The sequence below is a fragment of the Salvelinus alpinus genome, chromosome 1, assembly GCF_045679555.1.
Source record: "Salvelinus alpinus chromosome 1, SLU_Salpinus.1, whole genome shotgun sequence".
Lineage (NCBI taxonomy): Eukaryota > Metazoa > Chordata > Actinopteri > Salmoniformes > Salmonidae > Salvelinus > Salvelinus alpinus.
In genome coordinates, this window is record NC_092086.1 from 82,627,184 (window position 1) to 82,650,609 (window position 23,426).

At 45.3% G+C, this 23,426-nt stretch overlaps 1 protein-coding gene across 1 annotated transcript in view; it reads right to left on the reverse strand.

The window, feature by feature from the left end:
* LOC139531766 (angiomotin-like) overlaps positions 1-23,426 on the reverse strand; it is a 56,149-nt gene that overhangs the window by 10,532 nt on the left and 22,191 nt on the right. The window contains 9 exon segments of the mRNA XM_071328585.1: positions 2,561-2,706; positions 3,049-3,141; positions 10,914-11,058; positions 11,210-11,780; positions 12,975-13,456; positions 13,459-13,979; positions 15,182-15,242; positions 15,371-15,429; positions 15,976-16,167. Coding sequence (XP_071184686.1) covers positions 2,561-2,706; positions 3,049-3,141; positions 10,914-11,058; positions 11,210-11,780; positions 12,975-13,456; positions 13,459-13,979; positions 15,182-15,242; positions 15,371-15,429; positions 15,976-16,167 — 2,270 coding nt within the window.

Consider the following 23,426-nt stretch of genomic DNA (forward strand, 5'->3'; position numbering starts at 1 on the left):
ATGGTTTCCCCTTGTTTGCACCACAATATAATTGCTCTCATCTAAGGAATGAAAAGACAGGAGTTGAAATACGGCTAGGGAGGAAACAGGTGAGACTTTGTTTCACCTATGCCCCCCTTCCTCCAAACATCTCCCACCCAGCGCCCCAACCCAAGATAATGCAGTCTGTATCTACAATACCCATGTTTCAATGTCCCTCTGCACTGCAGCCCCTTTGAACTGCAGCAGGAGCTGTAATTGGCTTTACTCAATGGACTGATTTAGCTCAGGGACACTTTTTTAAAGAAAAAAGAGAGAAAGAGGGACAAATAGAGGAGCATATACAGAGTTCCCACACTGACAGAGAAACATAGAGAGAGCAGGCCAAGAATCTGGCACTGTTCAGAGCTCTTTCATGGCAGATATAAAACTCCAACTCAACAGCCTTTGTTCAAGGAAACAAGCGTGGGTTTGTGGCGGTGCCGGGCAGAAGTGGAGCAGCTCTGTGCTTTTTAGGACACTCCAGGTCTGTTTCCTGCTTCGCTCGGCCCCAACTGGCTAACTAGCCATCTGGGCTATTTCAGACACATTACCAGCCAACCAACAGAACCAACCAGCCAGGGGTATCAAAGCTCGGAGCAGCTCCACACGAGAGTTTTGTCCAGGTCCACACAGAGGCCAGTCTTTTGGGCCATTCCTCTGGCCTCTAGGAGGCTGGGCCATGAATGATGTTTTGAGTAAATATAAACAACCCATTTTGCAGTAGTTTGTCTTATCTTTTAAACAGTCCAAACCAACCCCATGAATCACAACTCAACACATACCAGACCCCATCTTCAGCCAATGACGTCATCAATACCAGGTGATAGGATGATGACACTGTGGTTCAATACTGATATTCTCAGGCTATCAAGCTTAATGGTGACACGACAGGGAACATACTAGAGGTTGGCCGATTAATTCGGACCAATTTCAAGTTTTCATAACAATCGGTATTTTTGTATGCCGATTATGGCCGATTACATTGCATTCCACGAGGAAACTGCGTGGCAGGCTGACCACCTGTTACACGATTACAGCAAGGAGCCAAGGTAAGTTGCTAGCTAGCATTAAACTTATCTTATAAAAAACAATCAATCTTCTTCTGTTAATTTATCATCGAATCACAGCCTACTTCGCCAAATGGGTGATGATTTAACAAAAGAACATTCACGAAAAAAAGCACAATCGTTGCACGAATGTACCTAACCATAAACATCAATGCCTTTCTTAAAAACAATACACAGAAGTATATATTTTTTTTAACCTGCATATTTAGTTCAAATAAATTAATGTTAGCAGGCAATATTAACTAGGGAAATTGGGTCACTCTCTTGCGTTCATTGCACGCAGAGTCAGGGTATATGCAACAGTTTGGGCCGCCTGGCTCGTTGCGAACTAATTTGCCAGATTTTTACATAATTATGACATAACATTGAAGGTTGTGCAATGTAACAGCAATATTTAGACTTAGGGTTGCCACCCGTTCGATAAAATACGGAACGGTTCTGTATTTTCCTGAAAGAATAAACATTTTGTTTCCGAAATTATAGTTTCTGGATTTGACCATATTAATGACCAAAGGCTCGTATTTCTGTGTTTATTATATTATAATTAAGTCAATGATTTGATAGAGAAGTCTGACTGAGCGGTGGTAGGCAGCAGCAGGCTCGTAAGAATTCATTCAAACTTTACTGCGTTTGCCAGCAGCTCTTAGCAATGCTTGAATCACAGCGCTGTTTATGACTTCAAGCCTATCAACTTCTGAGATTAGGCTGGCAATACTAAAGTGCCTATTAAAACATCCAATAGTCAAAGGTAGAGAGAGAAATAGTCGACGTGTCATAATTCCTATAATAACTACAACCTAAAACTTCTTAACTGGGAATATTGAAGAACTGGGAATATTGAACCACCAGCTTTCATATATGTTCTGAACAAGGAACTTAAACTTTAGCTTTTTTACATGGCACATATTGCACTTTTACTTTCTTCTCCAACACTGTGTTTTTGCATTATTTAAACCAAATTGAGTATGTTTCATTATTTATTTATGTATTATATTAAGTTAAAATCAAAGTGTTCATTGAGTATTGTTGTAATTGTCATTATTACAAATATATATATATATATTTTTTTTTTTATTGGCCGATTAATCGGCATCGGCTTTTTTGGGTCCTCCAATAAATCGGTATCGGCGTTGAAAAATCATAATCGGTCGACCTCCAGAACATAGTAGCTAGATTATTTTACACTCAACAGAAACTCATGCCTTGTCCACCAGGGGGCATAAATACCCTCATTTAATCAACTGAACTAATGCCAGGAAGTAGTCAAGTATCCAAGACATTTCTGATATCATCTATTCATGAAGCAACAGCGAGAACATCATGGCTGCGTTTACACAGGCAGCCTAATTCGGATCTTTTTCAAATATAATTGGTCTTTTGACCAATCAGATCAGCTCTTTTGCCAATAATTGGGCAACATATCAGAATTGGATTGCCTGTGTAAACACAGCATATGACAGTCAGATCCTCACCTCCTCCTCCAGTTTGACTACTTTGGCCTGGGCGTTGTTGAGAGCCTGGTCCCTGATCTCAATGTGTCGTCTCTGGTCGTCTGTGGAGGAGTGCAGGGAGTTCAGCTCTATCTCCAGCTTCTCCTTCTCACGCACCGTCTCTTTGTCTGGGAGACACAAACAACACACTGAGGTCTAGCCCTTTAAAAAAAGTGATCTTCCTTTCATTTCCTAAAAATAGTTCTGTCATGAGGTGACTTTTTTTTAAATGGCGTTCTCCATATTAACTAAACATCTTAAACAGTGTTTTGTGTGTGTGTCATTTTTGTTAAAAATATGCAACTTGTAGTGAATAAGTAATGTTTTTACAGTACATGAACCCCAGACCCTTTGCCTGGTTCTTTTTCTAACTGATGAGGCCACACAGAGGTATGTTCAGAGTGGATGTAGAATGTCATAGAGGCTTGGTCTAGCCTGGCGTTCCCTGATAGTGTGAGTGATTTGCTCACTCTGGGTGAGTAGCTGAGAGATGGTCTTGCGGTTGTCTTCCGTTCCCTCCCACTCCTTAGCAGCTAGCTGCTTGTTGGCAGTATCCATGCGCTCTGCAACAGAGAATGGCATTGCCAAAGTCAGGTCTGAGCCAGCCTGAGGGCCTAGTGGCCAAAGAGACACACACACACTTGTGCGTGCGCACGCATACATAAATATGCTCTTATTTTTGTAAATCAAATATTTGCAGGAATTAGATCATAATATGGCAACAACCTGGTCAAACGGGAATAAAGCTCCTTAAAGAGAACACTCTTAAACTCTTTGCAGAGTTGCACATTCCATGTAACCAGCCTCTAGTTAATATGCAGGATATGCGTGGTGGGTATGGGGATTTTGGTGCTATTAAACAGCTCAAACAGACTTTCAACACACGGCTCTGTGATTGTGTAAATGTAGCCGTACAGCCCATGGAATATGGAGGTGGAGGGAATTCATAATCCCCTGAAGAGAATTTTATAGGCCCGGAATCAACGTGGAACGGCTCTAAGTTCTTAAGATCCCAGCCTTCGTTCCACTCACATTAAACGCCTTGGGACCCGGTTGCTCGGCAAAATGGAGCAAGCAAAAATAAAATCACTTTTATATGCGCACATTTCCCCGCAGAGGAGGTGGTGGTGGTGATCATACTCTATGGAGGATTATTTATTTGTAATTTAAAAACATGGTGCAAATTCATCACATATTAAATATATATCAGAATCAGTACAACAGGCACCAAATATTATTTAGTGTCCTCTTATACCCACTCCGGTCCCACAACTCTTTAACCTCCTAACCCTCCCTACCCCACCATCCCATGTACATCACAATTACTTATTGTAGGTAAACTACAACCAAAAAGTAAGAAAGAACTGAAAAGTATGTTAAGAATTGAGTCAGGAGAACATTGTCCTGAAACAAAACACGCCATTATTTCTGGGCCAAACGTTTCGGGTGACAACCAAATGCACACAGAAATGTGAGCTATAGATCTGTCATTCTCATTGAAAGCAGGTCTAAGAAGCGGTAGATCTGTTGTATGTGACTATTTCTATGCTTTCCGTGCTTAAGTTTAGTTTTTGCTTCTTTTACTTTGTTTTGTACACCATCTTCAAAACAGCTGAAAATCCAATATTTTGGATTATTGAACAGATATTTCACAGCGGTTTAGATCGTACAATGATTCTCTACACTATACATTGCTTGTTTTGTCAAACTGAAATAAGGCAAACTATTAGAATTTTAGCAACCAGGAAATGGCAGAGCGATATCTGCATTTTGCACCTTTAAAATAATATTTTGTTGAGTGTCAAGTCAACTAGGCTGGGCCATGAAACATACAGAGAGCATTCCAGAAACAAATATTCAGTTCCATTTCCATTCCGTCTTTCTCGAAACACAACAATGACTGGGGTATACGTTTAGCTTAAACCCCCAAACGTGGAGCAAGATCCATTTCACATGTGTACCGCTGCCAATACAATAGGGGGGGAAAAGAGAGGAAGGAAAGACCCCCCCAAAAAGTTATGCGATTTGTTGTAAAAGCTTGGAATCTCCCCATGGACCCGGTCTGGGCAGGGAGCCATGAATGGAGGTTTTTCTTTCCTCTACAGGACTGAAGAGCCCAGTGAAGTAGAGACAAGAGACATGAAACTGCCCCCACCCACTCAGCTACAGCTCAGAAATTCCTACAGAAACAGAGTGTGAGGATTGGAGTGCTAAGGGTCTATGGTCTGCTTTATAGTAAAGATATGAATTTGAGACTTTGGACTGCCTGTAAACACTAACATATCTAATTTATTGATCATATTGATTCATTGACAGATCGACCAATTGATTGCTCTTACTTTTGCTCAGTACTTTTCCACTGTGCCAAAGTCAATACTAGGGCTGTGCCGGTCATGAAAATGTGTCAGCTGGTTATTGTCATGCAAAAGTCTGCCGGTCCCACGGTAATTGACTGTTAACTTCTTATGGCTGCAGGGGCAGTATTGAGTAGCTTGGATGAAAGGTGCACAGAGGTGCCCAGAGTAAACGGCCTGCTCCTCAGTCATAGTTGCTAATATATGCATATTATTATTAGTATTGGATAGAAAACACTCTGAAGTTTCTAATGTCTGTGAGTATAACAGAACTCATATGGCAGGCAAAAACCTGAGAAGTTCCACTTCCTGTTTGAATTTTTTCTGAGGCTGGTGGATTTTCAACCAAGCTCTCATTGAAATTACAGTGAGATATGGATGAGTTTTCACTTCCTACGGCTTCCACTAGATGTCAAGTCAATAGAACTTTGTCTGATGACTCTAATGTGAAGGGGGGCCAAAGGAGACAGGAATTAGTAATCACTGCCATGAGGTGACCACGCATTGAACACGCGCCTTCACATGAGGACCTCCGTTCCACCGCTCTTCTGAAGTCAATCTAATTCTCCGGTTGGAACGTTATTCAAGATGTATGTTAACAACATTCTAAAGATTGATTCAATACATCGTTTGACATGTTTCTACTGACTGTTACGGAACTTTTGGACATTTCGTCTCGTTTTAGTGAACGCGCTTTGTGACTTTGGAATTGTTTACCAAACGCGCTAACCAAAGTAGCTAATTGGACATAAATAACGGACATTATCGAACAAATCAAGCATTTGTTGTGGACCTGGGATTCCTAGGACTGCATTCTGATGAAGATCATCAAAGGTAAGGAAACATTTATCATGTATTTTCTGGTTTCTGTTGACCCCAACATGGTGGCTAATTTGGCTATTGTTCTGAGCTCCGTCTCAGATTATTGCATGGTTTGCTTTCTCCGTAAAGTTTTTTTTAAATCTGACACAGCGGTTGCATTAAGGAGAGGTATATCTATAATTCCATGTGTATAACTTGTATTATCATCTACATTTATGATGAGTATTTCTGTTGAAACGATGTGGCTATGCAAAAATCAATGGATGTTTTTGGAACTAGTGAATGTAACGCGCCAATGTAAACTCTTTTGTTCATAAATATGAACTTTATCAAACAAAACATGCATGTATTGTGTAACATTAAGTCCTATGAGTGTCATCTGATGAAGATAATCAAAGGTTTGTGATTAATTTTAGCTATATTTCTGCTTTTTGTGACTATCTTTCGCTGGAAAAATGGCTGTGCTTATTGTGGTGACCTAACATAATCGTTTGTAGTGCTTTCGCTGAAAAGCATATTTGAAATTGGACACTTTGGTGGGATTAACAACAAGATTACCTTTAAAATGGTATAAGACACATGTACAGTGGGGAGAACAAGTATTTGATACACTGCCGATTTTGCAGGTTTTCCTACTTACAAAGCATGTAGAGGTCTGTCATTTTTATCATAGGTACACTTCAACTGTGAGAGACGGAATCTAAAACAAAAATCCAGAAAATCACATTGTATGATTTTTAAATAATTAATTTGCATTTTATTGCATGACATAAGTATTTGATCACCTACCAACCAGTAAGAATTCCGGCTCTCACAGACCTGTTAGTTTTTCTTTAAGAAGCCCTCCTGTTCTCCACTCATTACCTGTATTAACTGCACCTGTTTGAACTCGTTACCTGTATAAAAGACACCTGTCCACACACTCAATCAAACAGATTCCAACCTCTCCACAATGGCCAAGACCAGAGAGCTGTGTAAGGACATCAGGGATAAAATTGTAGACCTGCACAAGGCTGGGATGGGCTACAGGACAATAGGCAAGCAGCTTGGTGAGAAGGAAACAACTGTTGGCGCAATTATTAGAAAATGGAAGAAGTTCAAGATGACGGTCAATCACCCTCGGTCTGGGGCTCCATGCAAGATTTCACCTCGTGGGGCATCAATGATCATGAGGAAGGTGAGGGATCAGCCCAGAACTACACGGCAGGACCTGGTCAATGACCTGAAGAGAGCTGGGACCACAGTCTCAAAGAAAACCATTAGTAACACACTACGCCGTCATGGATTAAAATCCTGCAGCGCACGCAAGGTCCCCCTGCTTAAGCCAGTGCATGTCCAGGCCCGTCTGAAGTTTGCCAATGACCATCTGGATGATCCAGAGGAGGAATGGGAGAAGGTCATGTGGTCTGATGAGACAAAAATAGAGCTTTTTGGTCTAACTCCACTCGCCGTGTTTGGAGGAAGAAGAAGGATGAGTACAACCCCAAGAATACCATCCCAACCGTGAAGCATGGAGGTGGAAACATCATTCTTTGGGGATGCTTTTCTGCAAAGGGGACAGGACGACTGCACCGTATTGAGGGGAGGATGGATGGGGCCATGTATCGCGAGATCTTGGCCAACAACCTCCTTCCCTCAGTAAGAGCATTGAAGATGGGTCGTGGCTGGGTCTTCCAGCATGACAACGACACGAAGCACACAGCCATGGCAACTAAGGAGTGGCTCCGTAAGAAGCATCTCAAGGTCCTGGAGTGGCCTAGCCAGTCTCCAGACCTGAACCCAATAGAAAATCTTTGGAGGGAGCTGAAAGTCCGTATTGCCCAGCGACAGCCCCGAAACCTGAAGGATCTGGAGAAGATCTGTAGGGAGGAGTGGGCCAAAATCCCTGCTGCAGTGTGTGCAAACCTAGTCAAGAACTACAGGAAACGTATGATCTCTGTAATTGCAAACAAAGGTTTCTGTACCAAATATTAAGTTCTGCTTTTCTGATGTATCAAATACTTATGTCATGCAATAAAATGCAAATTAATTACTTAAAAATCATACAATGTGATTTTCTGGATTTTTGTTTTAGATTCCGTCTCTCATAGTTGAAGTGTACCTATGATAAAAATTACAGACCTCTACATGCTTTGTAAGTAGGAAAACCTGCAAAATCGGCAGTGTATCAAATACTTGTTCTCCCCACTGTATGTCTGAGGAATTTTAATTATGAGATTTCTGTTTTTTGAATTTGGCGCCCTGCACTTCGACTGGCTGTTGTCATATTGGTCCCGTTACCGGGACTTCAGCCATATTAAGACTTTCAGACCATGAGAAACAAGATTCTCTGGTCTGATGAAACGAAGATTGAACTCTTTGTCCTGAATGCCAAACGTCACGTCTGGAGGAAACCTGTCACCATCCCTACGGTGAAGCATGGTGGTGGCAGCATCATGCTGTGGGGATGTTTTTCAGTGGCAGGGACTGGGAGACTAGTCAGGATCGAGGGAAAGATGAATGCAGCAAAGTACAGAAATATCCTTGATGAAAACCTGCTCCAGAGCGCTCATGACCTCAGACTGGGACGAAGGTTCACCTTACAACAAGACAACGACCCTAAGCACACAGCCAAGACAACACAGGAGTGGCTTCGGGACAAGTCTCCGAATGTCCTCGAGTGGCCCAGCCAGAGCCCGAACTTGAAACCAATCAAACATCTCTGAAGAGACCTGAAAGTAGCTGTGCAGAAACGCTCCCCATCCAACCTGACAGAGCTTAAGAGGATCTGCAGAGAATGGGCGAAACGCCCCAAATACAGGTGTGCCAAGCATGTAGCGTCATACCCAAGAAGACTCGAGGCTGTAATCGCTGTCAAAGGTGCTTCAAATTACTGAGTAAAGGGTCTGAATACTTATGTAAATGTGATATTATAATAAAATAAAAAAATATTAGCAAAATGTCTAAAAACCTGTTTTTGGGGTATTGTGTGTAGATTGATGAGGGGAAAAAAACAATTTAATAAATTTTAGATTAAGGCTGTAACGTAACAAAATGTGGAAAAAGTAAAGGGGTCTGTATACCTCCTAAAGACACTAAATCCTGTGCCATTTTTATATTACATGATTTCATAGTAAAAATAATATAATAGAAAGGATATTTTTCCCATTACAGAGCGAGTGTGCATGTGAAGTGACTATGTTGAGCGTAAAAGTGATAATTCGAAACATGTCCTATATGCTAGATTGAGTTATTTGGCAACTTTATTTGTGAACAAAACAAACCTTAGAATGTCTTAGAAATCAACACATATATGGGCAGCATGATGCGACTATAAAAAAAAGCTTGCGCTCTGTTCCTTGCCTCAGGCTGCAAATGCTGTTCTCTCATCAAATTATCATATTTTCACCCATCAGGCTATTCTCAATTTAAACTCGTCTTTACGTAAAAAAAAAAAAATGATTTAGAATAGCCCATTATCAAATGGGAGGGAACAGTGGGGGGGGGGGGGGGACATGTCATCCATATGTACTCCAAGAGGCTGCACCACAGGTGATACTCCGCCCAAACTCTGTATGCCATGGGCTCTCCAACCGTATGCCTGCAACTACACACCGTTTAATTTGGGGAGCCAAGTGAAATCGGTTCGGGAACATTGATAGTAACATGTTTTTATAGCAAAACATATTTCATTAAACTGTTGACAGCCCCTCTCTCTGCGTGCTGGAGAAAGGAATGAGAAAGGAATGAAGGAGAGAGAGGAGATGGAAATGCATGGTGGTGAGATATTCTGTAGCTAAAGGTAATGTGTCAGCCTATTCATTATGAACATATAACAAATGCCCCACTACTAGGTTATTCAAAATCAAATACAAATTCACTATAATTGTAGGCTAAGTCTGTAAGCCGCCCTGTACAGGTAGCCTAGTGGTTAGAGCGTTGGGCCAGTAACCGAAAGGTTGCTAGATTGAATCCCTGAGCTGACAAGGTAAAAATCTGTCGTTCTGCCCCTGAACAAGGCAGTTAACCCACTGTTCATAGGGCATCATTGTAAATAATTTGTTCTTAACTGACTTGCCTAGTTAAATAAAGGTTAAATGTAAAATTACAGTCAATGAACCAACAGCATGGTCTAGGTCTGTATGTTCTCTCCCAGACTCATGGATAGAAAGGTTGGCGTGTAGCATAAAGTAACCAGTCCATCCAGTATGCATAATAATACAGTCCACACTCCAAGGCCATTACTAGAATGAGTTGAATTTGAGTATAGGCTAGACCAATTATGTACCAAAGACATCTTAAAATCAGCTTTTTTTGTGATTTTCTGCCGTGCGTAAAATGTGGTAGGCTATGTATTGTATAACGGCACAGTCTATTCTATTTATTTTTTTTTTTCTCAGGCTTGGACTCATATATTAGGCCTATGCGTATGGGTGTTTTGAATTAATCATCACCTTATAAAGTGCTGTCCATTTTATTTGTGTTAAGCTTTGAAACAGTATCCACAACGACCAGGTTTTCCACTCAGTTTCAACCTGTTGTTGAACTTCTTTCTTCAAATTGATCAATCACAGTGAGGTGAGTTTTAAAAGCACATACTGTTTTGAGGATAGGTGTCTGCTGTGATTTGCATTGATGTTAGAGGGACAATAGATCTCCGAGTACCAGACCATTAGGACCTGATGGTAGTTAGACAGTTGGGTACTACCAAAGCATGTCCAGAGTGCATAAAAGGAGATTCGTGTGTCTCAACAGTCATGTGGAATTTTACTGCGGTCATGACAATAATACGGTCACAGCCCTAGTCAATACACAATAGTGACATTATGAACAACACCAGTTTCAACAACATCACAGCACTCTAGTCAAATGCTTATAAAATTGGACCAGATGGAATTGGTGGAAGCTGGATAGTCCTCAGAAAGTCCAGTTAAATCAAACGTAACAATGGAATCAATGCAAACCAAGCCTGGCTTCTGAACATGAATAAATACATATTACTGAACAAATATGCAGGCTAAACTGAAGTAATCTAAATCCAATGCAGAAAGGACACTTTTTGCTCACAAAAAGTAATGCATGGAATAGGTTTAATCTACTGCCATAAATCCATGAACAGGTATCCTTTGAACATTAAACTATGCATGCCTTGGATATTCCAGCTGTTTATGGCCTCTCACCTCTGAGGTCCCTGTTGAAGTCGTGCAGCCTGCGCACCTCCAGCTCCAGCTTGTTCCTCATGGTTTTCTCCAGAGCTTCCCTCTTAGTGGATGACTTGGCCAGGTTCTCATAGGCCTCCGACACCAGCGTGATCTCTGTCTCCAACTGACCAGGGAGATAAGGGGGGGGGGGGGGGGGGGGGGGCTAGCCCTTAGGCACGTGTTGATCTAAAAGGATTGGTGTATGCAATATGGCAGAAGGTAGAACTATAACCATACTGCTTATAAACTTTCAGATCTACATTTGTCCCACTTACTTTCTGCAGCTTGGTGACCTTCTCGCAGCACACCTCCATCTCCTGCTTGAGCAGCCGGTTCTCCTCTGACACCATGTCCACCATCTGCTGGGCCCGGGACATCATGGCGAAGGGGTCCCCCTGGGGGTGGGGGTAGTGCTGAGGAGGGTGGCCCTGGGATGACTGGGAGTGGTACTGTTGGTGCTGGTGTTGTTGTTGTTGTTGTTGTTGCTGCTGCTGCTGCTGCTGTTGTTGTTGATACTGGTGGTGCTGCTGCTGGTGGTGCATCCTGGAGGTGGAGCCGTAGGGGTCGTGTGGGAAGCCGTGGCCCCTCTGAATTGGAGGGTGCATGGGCACGGGACAATATGGGTCTCCCTGGTGTGATCCAGGGCCCTGGGGGCTTCGGGGAGCCATGGAGGCGTAGGGGTCCCCCTGGGGGTGGGGGTGTGTGTGGGAGGGGTGGGAGGCGCTGAGGAGACTACTGAGGGTGGAGGACTGGGCTCGGGACAGAGAGCCCACTGAGGTGACCGAGGAGGTGGGGCTGTGGTGATGGACAGACCTCTGGGAGTGGACGGAGCTCTCCTTATTGGACCTGTGGACACGACAGCCAATCAGAGAGGTTAACACTAATGGAATGTTCGTTTGTTGACTGTATGTGGGTCTTGGGGTCACTCAAGCACAGCTGACTAACAGTCCATAGATATTAGCATAACTTCTATCTTAGTGCTTGTTTATATAAATATATCACCAGGCAAAACATGGACAATGATACTATCTGTTTAATGTAAACTATGGTGATTCACCTGCCATAAGCCAACAAGTTTTTTTTCAACTGACCAAAAAACTATTGTGAACCACTTTGGAAATAAGCAAACATTCCTGTCTACATAAGACGTCATCAGAGAGCGAACGATCGTGTCGCCACAGGTTTCAGCTGATGATTAAAATGCTGCGGTATTCATAGCTGTTTGCCAATTATTTACTTTCAGGTAAACAAATGATCAAGCAGGAGGGGAAACAGGCAGAACCGGATGTGTCTATCCCCTCTATCCCGACAACTGGCTCAGTGTGTGTGAGAGAAACAACAGGCCTTCCTCATCAGCCTTCCAGCTAATCAAGAAACCTGTTCACCTAAACAGACAGCCTGGCAGGTAGGGAGGGATGTAGGTAGGCAGGCAGGCAGGTAGTCGGAGGCAGCCAGATAGGGAGGCAGCCAGATAGGCAGACAGGCAGGGAGGCAGACAGGCAGGGAGGCAGACAGGCAGGCAGGCGGCCAGGCAGGCAGGCGGCCAGGCAGGCAGGCAGGCAGACAGAATGATATATGGATAGGACAAGTAAGTCACCCTCTAGCAGTGTGTGTGTGTGTAGGCAATGACCCCAAGTCACAATCACCCCTAAAAGCCAAAATCACCCCTACGAACGTTAGAGGAGAAGCTCTCAATCATGTTGCCTTGCTCAAGACACAGTGGGTATGTCATTTGTTGAAGTTCTGGATGCCACCCCAGAAGAGACTTTAAATAAATAGCCAGCAGACACAGGGCAGTCTGTCTCTCTAGGGTCATGTTAGGAGTGTGTTTCTCAGCTGAGCCAGGTGTGTGTCATTCAATTAAACAAGACTGTATCAGTTTTTGTTACTTAAGTACTGGTAGCCACATCAACAACATGGCACTATTAAAAGTTTGATACTATCGTAAAAGTGATATAGCTCAGACAGGCATGATGTTCCTTCAGACAGTCAGACAGCCAGTGAGTCAGTACAGGGGAGAGGGCTGTTAATCTTACTCACCTGAAGGAGCCGTACTCTGGCGGCGACTGGTAGCGGACGTGTGGCACCTCGTTCCTGCCCTGCTCCCTTGGCCGATGGTCCTGGTAATAGTGCCCTACTTGCTCCTGATGCTGCGGCAGCTGTTTGGGAGAGGAGCCCATGTTCTTGAAGGGGTAGTCAGGTGGGGGGCCCCGGTGCTGGCCCGAGGGCTTGTAGTAGTCCCCCGGCGGACCCGGAGGGGGCAGCTGGGGGGAAAGAGGGGCACTAGTGACAGGGGCGTGGGCCTTGACCCCGCTGGTGGCAAGCGAGAGCTGCATGAGGCGCTCGGAGAGGGAGCGCACATGGCCCTGCTTCAGGTCCTTGAGCCCGTCGTCCTGGTGCACCTTTCCCCCGCTGCTCAGACGCTGAACCGTGGGACGCCCCTCCGTACGCACCTTGCCATTGTTGGTTACGGCTGTCACATAAAATGCTGCGCCCACCGACGGAGGCAACTGTTGTTGTTGTGTTGTTGTTGTTGTTGATGTAGCTGGTGGTGCGGGTGGCCGCGAAAGTACTGCGACTGCACCTTGGCCTCCTCGTAAGTGGGTAAGTCCTCTGGGTTGGGGCCCTGGCCGCTACCTCCCCCAGCACCACTCATCCCTCCTCCACTACTACCCCCACCGCGGGAGCCCAGTTTCTCCATGCCACTGTCCGCCTGCAGCTCCTGTCCCTGGGGCTCCTGCCGGGCGATGTGGGGCACCATGGAGTCATGCCGGTCGTCGTTGGGGCCTGCCTGGCCCGGGTAGCCCCCGCTCACCCCTCCTTCCTGCTGCTGCCGCTGTCGTTGCTGCTCCTGCTGTTGCTGCATGGCCAGCTGGTAGTTGCGTCCCTCGTCATAGCGCATCTGCTCCTGGAGGAGTCGCTGCAGGACGGTGTTGCTGCTGCCACTGCTGCTGCTGGACGTCTCGTCGGCCGCCGCCCTCATCTCAGCCTCCCGAAGACCACGCACCTCATGGAAGGACGAGCTGCGCCCGCGGTCGATGTTCCCTGAGAGATGGGAGATTGGGACGAAGAAGGGTGGGTGAGGGGAGGAGGGCGATGAGTCAAGAAGGGATTGAATAGAGAGGTTGAAATGGAGTTGGTGACAGCAGGGAGAGAGGAGATGGGGAGAGAGAGTGAGCGAGAGGAGGAGAGGCAGTCAGAGAACACACAAGCCATTTACCAACCACCCCCAACACTCATGAGGGTCATAGCTGAGCACACTGAACACCAGACATAAGTGATGTTAAGGTGAAAGAATGGAGATGAAAACAATGACAAATGGACTGAACCACCACTATCCTCTGAGAAAACTGGAGAAGATGTGAACCGCCCCACAACCACTCAAGAGGTAGTTCAGCCCAAACCAGAAAAAAGCATATCAAACCAAAACTCACTTTGCCAAATGAGTAGCATTGGAAGGTATTTTATGGGTTTTAAAGGCCAAATCGGGTGCTTACAAATGTCGGTTTCCAAGGCTATTTAGAGCCAAATTAAACATATGACTATACAACACCATCGTCAGCAGAAATACTGACTTAGTCAGGCCAAATTGAAGGTCACCCAAACCAACCGATTACATGGTCCTAAATCCCAGAGTCAGAGCGTTAAGGACCACCCAGGAGCGTATACTGTAACCCCACTCCCCTTGTGTAGGACAGGACATCAGACTTTTACTGTCAACATGCAGTGAGCACTACTATCGTCGAATGAATCGTGCCCATTTTAATTACTCCCGACTCATTTTATCATTACCCAGCAGATCATTTGCAGAAGCCAAAACCGTCGATTCGAAAATCAAAAAACTCTTTGATCCCAAGCTAGGCATTGTGATTGGTAGACATATGACAATCATACAGTAGGGGAAGGCAAACGTGTTTTAGTAAAAAAAAACATTCAAAGTCATAAAGTAGAAACCACCCAGGGCATGTTAGCTGTTAATTAGCCAACACGCAGGTCTAAATCAAACACACTCATTTCCGGGGAATTAAAATGTACTCTTTAACTTCATCCAATAAAAAGCCACAAGCAAGTGTTATGCTTTAAGGGCTTCACTAGATTAAGGACCCATTTAGAAACTCAGACTTCTTTCATGTTTTCTTCAAACTGGGTTCTATGGAGTGGTTTCCACTGACGACCTTGAATGCCATTTAAGAGATCTAGTGGTTAAAGAGGCACCATCTACAAAGTAATGAAGGTGAAATTATTACATCTATTGCTTTCTGATATTCTTCTCATTCTCAAGGAGGACGAAGCTTTTTTCCGAAACATCTGTGGTAAATAAATAAATATAAGAAAGTCAGCTTTGGGCCATCCGCCCGCGGGGCTCTCTTCCAAGTCGAAGAAGGAAAAGAGAGAAAAATTAATGTCACAATGGTAGTATACTCTCCCCGACATACTTCCACTGCTATTTCCTGCCGCTCTTCTCCTTTTTCTGACTCGCCCTCTTCAGAACCAACTAGTACCAACCAGGACAACGGACAAATGGAGGATGGAACAGAAACAAAACACAAGCAACTGAAAATAAACGGGGAGAGAAATGAAGGATGCAGCGGCATGACAGAAGGCATTGGTTTTTGACACAGCGAGACAGTGATTTATTTAAAAGGCTGCTGCCTGCATCCTGTATACAGAGGAAGTAGGGAATCTGACAGGCAGGCAGACAGCACACTAGACACCGAGCAGGCGGGGGGGAATTTCTTAACTCCTTTTACTTTCACATAGTAGTCTCTACTATACTGATGCTAATTCATGAACTAACATTGGCATTCAGAATGGTCTACTTCTGCTCAATCAAATTCATGAAAAGGGTAAAACTACTACTGTGCCAGATGAATTGTGTTGGGTTGCTTGAAATCAAAACTCAGTCTTACTGTACTGGCTCGTTTAAAATCTGCTCGTTAATTATTCCTCTACACCCCCCTCCCTCTCTGTGATTTCGTAACCCCTGCCATCTTCTCTACCCCCCCTAGACTTATTCTACTCCCTCCCTCTGGTCACCTACCTGTGTGGCTGCTCTCACCGCGCTCCTCCGGCACTGCTCTCACTGGGCTCTGCTGCTCATGATGCTGCGCAGGACAGGTACCGAGATGGGGGTCTCCGGGGGGGGTCTCCTGCTGGTCCTGTAGCGTCACCAGTTCCTCCAGGCGCTCCAACACGTAGAGGCGCTGGTCCACGTCGCTTAGCCCCAGCCACTCTGCAACAGGAAGAGCCACTCTCAACCAACCAGCCTCAATAATGGGGGTGGGGTCCCACACGCATGGCTTCAGGGGCCGCTCAGGGGAGGAGGGGCAAGGGTTTTGGGAATGTGAAATGGGGGGGGGGGGGGGGGGGGGGGGCACTTTCAGTCAAGTCGTTTCCCTCTCAGGTTTGGCCGTGAGCAGATAGCACAAGCCAGAGTGAGCCTTGCCCCCTACAGCTGTGTGACTGACTGTGCAGGGGTTTGGAAAGTAACTGTGGGTGGGTGTGTGTGTGTGTGTGTGTGTGTGTGTGTGTGTGTGTGTGTGTGTGTTGGCCTTTGGCTGGAATCAAACACAGGATATGAGGATGTTCAGGATTCGGTCAGAACATAGAGAAAGGGGATCTGAGCTTTCTCTTGACAAAACAAGACAACTCCCAACTCCCTGTGTGAACCAGAGGTGATTCTCTGGACAATCTTTCGCGGGGAAGTTACTGAACATTGGTGAGAGACAGTTACAGCTAGTATCAAGTATTTGTAAAAACAACTTTTAAAGAGAAAGTCTGCTTAAATGTTCTTCCCTAGGCTCTTTGTCAACAGGCGTTCGGAAGTGGGTGAAATCCCAGAGAGACAGTCAAACTCTCAACAGAAATGGGTCCTACAGACCTGGCAGCCATTCCCCACACACGCACTTCCCTTCCTCTAACACAGCGAGAGCAATCAGTGCTGATGAAGACAGATTTGGTTTCTCAAAACACACACACCCATGACACGTACATCCACTTGCAGACACACGTACATACATGTAAAAACAAATGTAAGAGTACACACACACACGATAGTGATTGTCTTTCTCATCATACTGTCCTATCACAACAAGGACTAATCACCCTCCCCTCTGAATAATGACTTCCAGACGGTCCCTTCAACCCCCTCTCCCTCCATTTGCTGGCGCTCAAACTGTAAGTTCCTTGACGGTTTCAGATAAACAGTTTATTCCATAGCCAGAGCTGGCCACAGTGGATTCAGGGAATCTGGCATTCCGGTCGTTCCTCAGATAGGTCTCCCTGTAAGTGTTCCCAGTGACTTTGACCTCTGTGTGTGTCATGTCAGCCACACACACACACACACCTTGCTGACAGTTTAAGTGTTGGCCATGGTGTGTGTGTCAGTCGTGACTGAAAACAACACCTACAGAGAGTCAGGAGCCTGGCGTACCTTTACACATACCTGAGCTAGCCTGGGTCTGGCCTGGGTCTCAGCAGCACAGACAGAGCACAGCATGACATTCACCTCAACACGCACCCTGTTTGAAATTCCACTGTCACGATTTGAGAAATAACATTCAAGTTCATGTCTCACATCCATCCACCTTGTTTGAAATACCACTGCCATGATGGATCTTAACTGCAAATTCACACAAAGTATGATAAAGGGTCACATACCAAGGGAGCAGTAGGCTGCAATGGAATTTTGTGAGATATTCCACAGAACCAAAACAACGCCAAGAGACCCAGCCTACTGTATTCAATCCAAGTCAATCTTTCCCACGAAGCAGCTGAAGCACTCAGGATCACACACTGCTCTCAGCTCATACCTTCGTTCTGCAAAGAGTTACCACGGCACACCTCTCTTCTTCCCTCCCTCCCACTTCCCAGCAGGTGGGGCTTGGACTAGGAGGACAGGTGAATCTGGAGGACCTCCAGGATCTCGTCACACCCTCATACCTGCGCGCTGGTGTAACCGTTCCTTTACACCGTTTGCCATTAACCCGCCAGCCACCTGCTGCTTCACCACAGACACTTCCTCTTTAGAGGGCCAGCCCTCACCTGTCGTACCAATGGAGGGACAGACAAACAGGTGAGTCAGGAGAGAGAGATAGAGCTATGAGAGAGATGAGGGGCAGACTAACAGACAGGTACGATATAAGGGTTAAGGAATATAAAAATGAGTCAGGCCAGAGAGGCTCTCACAGACAGGTAAGAGAGTTGAGTAACCTAGCTAAAAGGCAGGTGATTCAGATGTGACACCAAAACATAGTCATATTATGAAACCCATTGAGGGACAATCACTAACGGATGATAATGGGTTTTGGACCAAAACAAACTAAGGGTGACTCAGGTCGGCTAAATAACATGGACTCATTGAACTCAACATCACAGGAGAAAGGGAGAAATATTAGTCCAAATTAAGCTGATTCAGGTCCTTTGATCCCTGATGGTCCTGACCACCTGTGTGCGCTGTGTGAGGTGTGTGTGTCTACACTCTCGTTAACTTCTCTCCTTGTCTTTCATCAGTAGCCAGGCTGGGGGAGCCAAAGTCAACCCTGGCAGGCAGGTCTGGAATCAGGTGGAGACTGATGGGAGTGTGAGTGTATGGGCACAGGTGCAAACTCCCGCTGGCCCCAGATCAGTGAGTCAGACAGGGACAGACAGGCCTACACATATAGAATGGCTGGGAAAGCTGTGCAAGAGTTAGTCAGTCTCTCTACATAAACCCTAAAGGAGGGAGAGACAGCGAGCGAGCGAGAGAGAGAGGAGAGAGGGAAGAGGAGGAGAGAAAGAGAGATTCACAGAAAAAGAGTGTGAGTGGGAAAGAGACGGAGAGACACAGAAAAAGAGTGAGTGAGTGAGAAAGAGAGTTAAAGGGAGATAGTAAGACAACAGATTTCCCTCTCTCCCAATCTCAGAGCTCCATTGAATTAAAATGGCATCAATCATTGATAGCCAGCCACGTTCTAAGACCTACAGGCTTATGACCAGAAACATATCTCATCTGAGTGAGTGAGGCATTCAGCCTTTAGCCTGATCCCAGACCTGTGTAGAGAGAGACACTGTTTCAACCTCTGCTCCTAGCTTCAGTCAGCGATTAACCAGGAGCTTTGAGATGCACTGATATACATTAGTAGCTAGTTATGCCCATTATGAGTTGCCCTTTCATATTTTGAATGGAGCCTGAGGTTGCACTGTCTTATGTAAATATTTGCCTTCAATGCGCAAGTTTCCCAGCGCCCCCACACACGGCCTGTTTATTCTGCTAATACACCAGGAATGCAGAGCGGGATGAGCAGCAGTGGGAGAGAGGGGGAAGGGACAGAGAATGGAAAAGAGGGGTGTTGCCACGGGAAAGTAAGCATTTCATTGGACGGTGTATACCATGTGTATCCTGGACATATGACTAATAAAACCTGAAACTTGAAACAAGACAGGAAGGAAAAGGAGAGAGAACTATAGAGGGGGATAGATGGAGGGAGACAAAGAGAGAAACGGCCCCTGACAGTAAGGTTGACCTCATCAGTGTGAGACACTGCAGGTTTCAGACCTTTTTCCCCTCAGTAGACATACTGCAGGATACACACACTGGGTCCTGAAAGTGCACCACACGCACACAGTGTGCGTATCCTGCCGTCTCCAGAGAACACAAGTCGTTTTTCCCTCAGGAGAGATAGTGCAGGTTACACATACAGGGGTCCTGGGAACACCTCACACGCCCCACCACGGACACACGGTTCCCTGGAGAGTGATACTACAGGTTACATATGGGGACCTGAGAACCCATCACTAAGTACAAACACACACACTTAGTTTCCCCATGGGAATCATGAACACACACACACTTAGTTTTCCCCAGGGGAATCATGAACAGACTTAGTTTTCCCCAGGGGAATCATGAACACAGACTGAATTTCCCCCAGGGGAATCATGAACACACACACACACACACATACTTAGTTTTCCCCAGGGGAATCATGAACAGGAGCAGTAGGTAGATAAAGATGATTTACACTCCATTCAGACCAGGAACAGAGCTAGGGTCAGACCTGGGTTCAAATACTACTTGAAATCTTTCAAATAGTTCTGGCATTTGTGTTAGCCTGCCTGGACTGCCATGCAAGCAGGATTTGCACCTTTGGGACTTTTCCATTGGTTCCACTGCAACAGGCAAGTGCAATCAACCAGCCAAAGTATTTACAAATAATTCTAATAGTATTTGAACCCTGGTCTGCACAGGGCTAGGGGCTGGGAAACTAGGATGCTACGCTAACACTCAACCATTACTTCCGTGTCTAACAAGAGTCCCAGTCATGTTTTCTCAGAAGGGACTCCCACACGGCCCATATACACATGCAGCTGTAGAGGGCAGAGAACAGTGTCCTAGTTCCCATCTGCTTCAGATCCACTGTTTGCTCTGCCTACGTAGAGAGAAGGGACTGAAGGAGATGACTGTCTTTGTCCTGCATCTGCCTTCTGTCCACTGCACAGTAACAAACACTGTATAGTCGCACACTTAGCCCCAGGGAACATGCCAGGGAGTGTGTGGGTTTTTGATCCCAATATGGCAACCCCCTTCTGACACACAAACACACTGGGGGAGAGAGGCAACTGACCCCAAAGAACCCTGTAGCTAAAGCATACTGGCCCCCTTCACTCACACAAACGGTCATCTTTCTCGGCAGTGTTTATGTAAGAGCGGCACATTCGTGGAAGGCGTCCAGTGGTTTAATGAACTCCAGAGAGCTCGTCCACGTTCAGCTTTTCTCTCAACTTAATGTAGGACAAGATAACACTGACAATATTGTTATGGGAGCGACAGGAGAGGAGAGGGACGGGGAGGGAGGTAGAAGTGTGATGGAGAAAAGCGGGCTAGAGCAGAGAAATATGTAGGGAAGGTCACAAGAAAGGCATGAGGGGAGTGAAAGAGGATATTTGGTACAGAGCAAGAGGGAGAGAGAGAGATTGGGGGAACAAGGAAAAACTGAGAAACATGGCAGGAACCAAGCAGGAAATGCAACATTCCAATCTGGAACGGCCACCCCTCTTCCTCCCCCGGCGGTAGAGAGCATGAAGCCTACTCTCCCTTGGCGTCCTTTACACTGGGCTCTGGCCTGGGAGATTCTCCCACCGCAGCACAACTGGGGAAGACAGAAACAGGCCAAGAAAATCTGACACACACAGTCATATCTGTACGCTTTCTTTCGCTCTCTCCCTTTACCTCTTTCCATAACCCCTTCTCCCCCTGTTCTCTCCACCTCCCTCACCCCTCAGTCGCTCCAAGGCTGGCCATTGCAAGGATTATTATGAGGAGCTGGATCATGTTCCATGAAACATGGGAAGGGGGTGGACAGAGAGAAAGCAGAATCCTCCACAGGGCCCACACTACTTCAGCTTCAGTGAGGACACTCCTGGAGGAGTAAGGTGGCCATTGTTGTGACAATCTGTCAATCAGCGCCCTTCACTTTGCCTTTCAAAAACAGCAGCCCCACACCAGTCTATTCAACTAATTCAATTTGACCTAGATAGAGTCATATGGGAATTTCCATGTAAAAAGCCCCATGAGCACTAACATGTAAAGTTTATAGGAACACATCAAATGTGGTGTCAAATGAAAGCTAAGAGTCTATATTTGAGAAATTAAAGCATATACAATGCATTCGGAAAGTATCCAGATCCCTTCGCTTTTTCCACATTTTGTTACGTTACAGCCTTATTCGAAAAATGTCTCAATTGTTTTTTCCCCCTCATCAATCTACACACTATACCCCATAATAACAATGCAAAAACAGGTTTTTAGAAATGTTTGCACATTTCTTAGGACTTTGTCATTCTGTTACCAAATCGGTACACGATTACCAAATCGGTAACATAAAAACCAAAAATATCTGTTACAGAAATACTGCAACTGAATTGGCTACAATGATAATTCATAGTAGTTACAAACCAGTTGGATCACCTGCTACTGTCCTACCTTCCATTAGCACACTGTTATGTTCAGCTCATAACTGTTCTTTCTGTCGCGTGGTGGTCAAAGCAAGAGTGTGAAAACAATCCCTCCCTCCCATGAGCCCCCTCTCGTTTCATTTACTGTAACCAGCCCTCTCACCCACTGAGCACCGACTGACACCGAACGTCTATTGACGTTGAAAAGTTGTTGAAATTTGGTTAGTCCAAATCTGAACCAATCAGAAACCTCTTTCACAAGTTTGGACGGCACAAAAAGTAGAGTATAGGTCAGTACAATACAGTAGAGTTTAGTACAGTAGAGCACACAAGTATAATTTACGGCGTTGTACTGTACTGAACTCTACCGTACTGTAATGTCCAAACTTGATGTCTGTGATTGGTACAGTTTTGGTCCGGTCCAACCAAGTTTGGTCTTATTATTCATTAGAATAATAGCCAGTGTAGAATAATAACCAAACATGCAAAAGAGGAGATTACATTGTTCTACTTTTGTGTACCTATTCAGGATAGATAACCATGAAGAGAATGACATTCATATGCATTTCTGTGAAGTACAGATCAGGGACCCATGATGTCATTCTGTTACTTACTGTAGATCAATAACCAAAATAGATTTTTCAAGGTGTTATGTCATAGCTGTCACCCCACTCTCTGCAGAAATCTTTTAATCTTAATCTGGGCCAGATATTTAAGAGTTTTTGGAAAATGTGGTGCCATAAAAAAAATGGATCAAGATTTTACCATCATTCTACCACCAAATTATAAATCTGAGTAAATGTGTTTTTGGAAAATATTCAGTGGAAATTGTTAAAATTATTCCTTCTGCATATAGTTCTATAGTTTCCAACCTGGACAAAAATAACACCTATGTGAGAAAGCTATTCATTGACCACAGCTCAGCGTTCAACACCATAGTGCCCACGAAGCTCATCACTAAGCTAAGGACTCTGGGATTAAACACCTCCCTCTGCAACTGGATCCTGGACTTCCTGACGGGCCGCCCCCAGGTGGTAAGGGTAGGCAACAACACGTCTGCCACACTGGGGCCCCTCAGGGGTGTGTACTTAGTCCCCTCCTGTACTCCCTGTTCATCCATGACTGCATTGCCAGGCACGACTCCAACACCATCATTAAGTTTGCTGATGATACAACAGTGGTAGGCCTGATCACCGACAACGATGAGACAGCCTATAGGGAGGAGGTCAGAGAACTGGCAGTGTGGTGCCAGGACAACAACCTCTCCCTCAATGTGAGCAAGACAAAGGAGCTGATCGTGGACTACAGGAAAAGGCGGGCTGAACAAGCCCCCATATACATCAATGGGGCTGTAGTGGAGCGGGTCGAGAGTTTCAAGTTCCTTGGTGTCCACATTACCAACGAACTATCATGGTCCAAACACCAAGACAGTCGTGAAGAGGGTACGACAAAACCTTTCCCCCCTCAGGAGACTGAAAATATTTGGCATGGGTCCCCAGATTCTCAAAAAGTTCTACAGCTGCACCATCGAGAGCATCCTGACCGGTTGTATCACTGCCT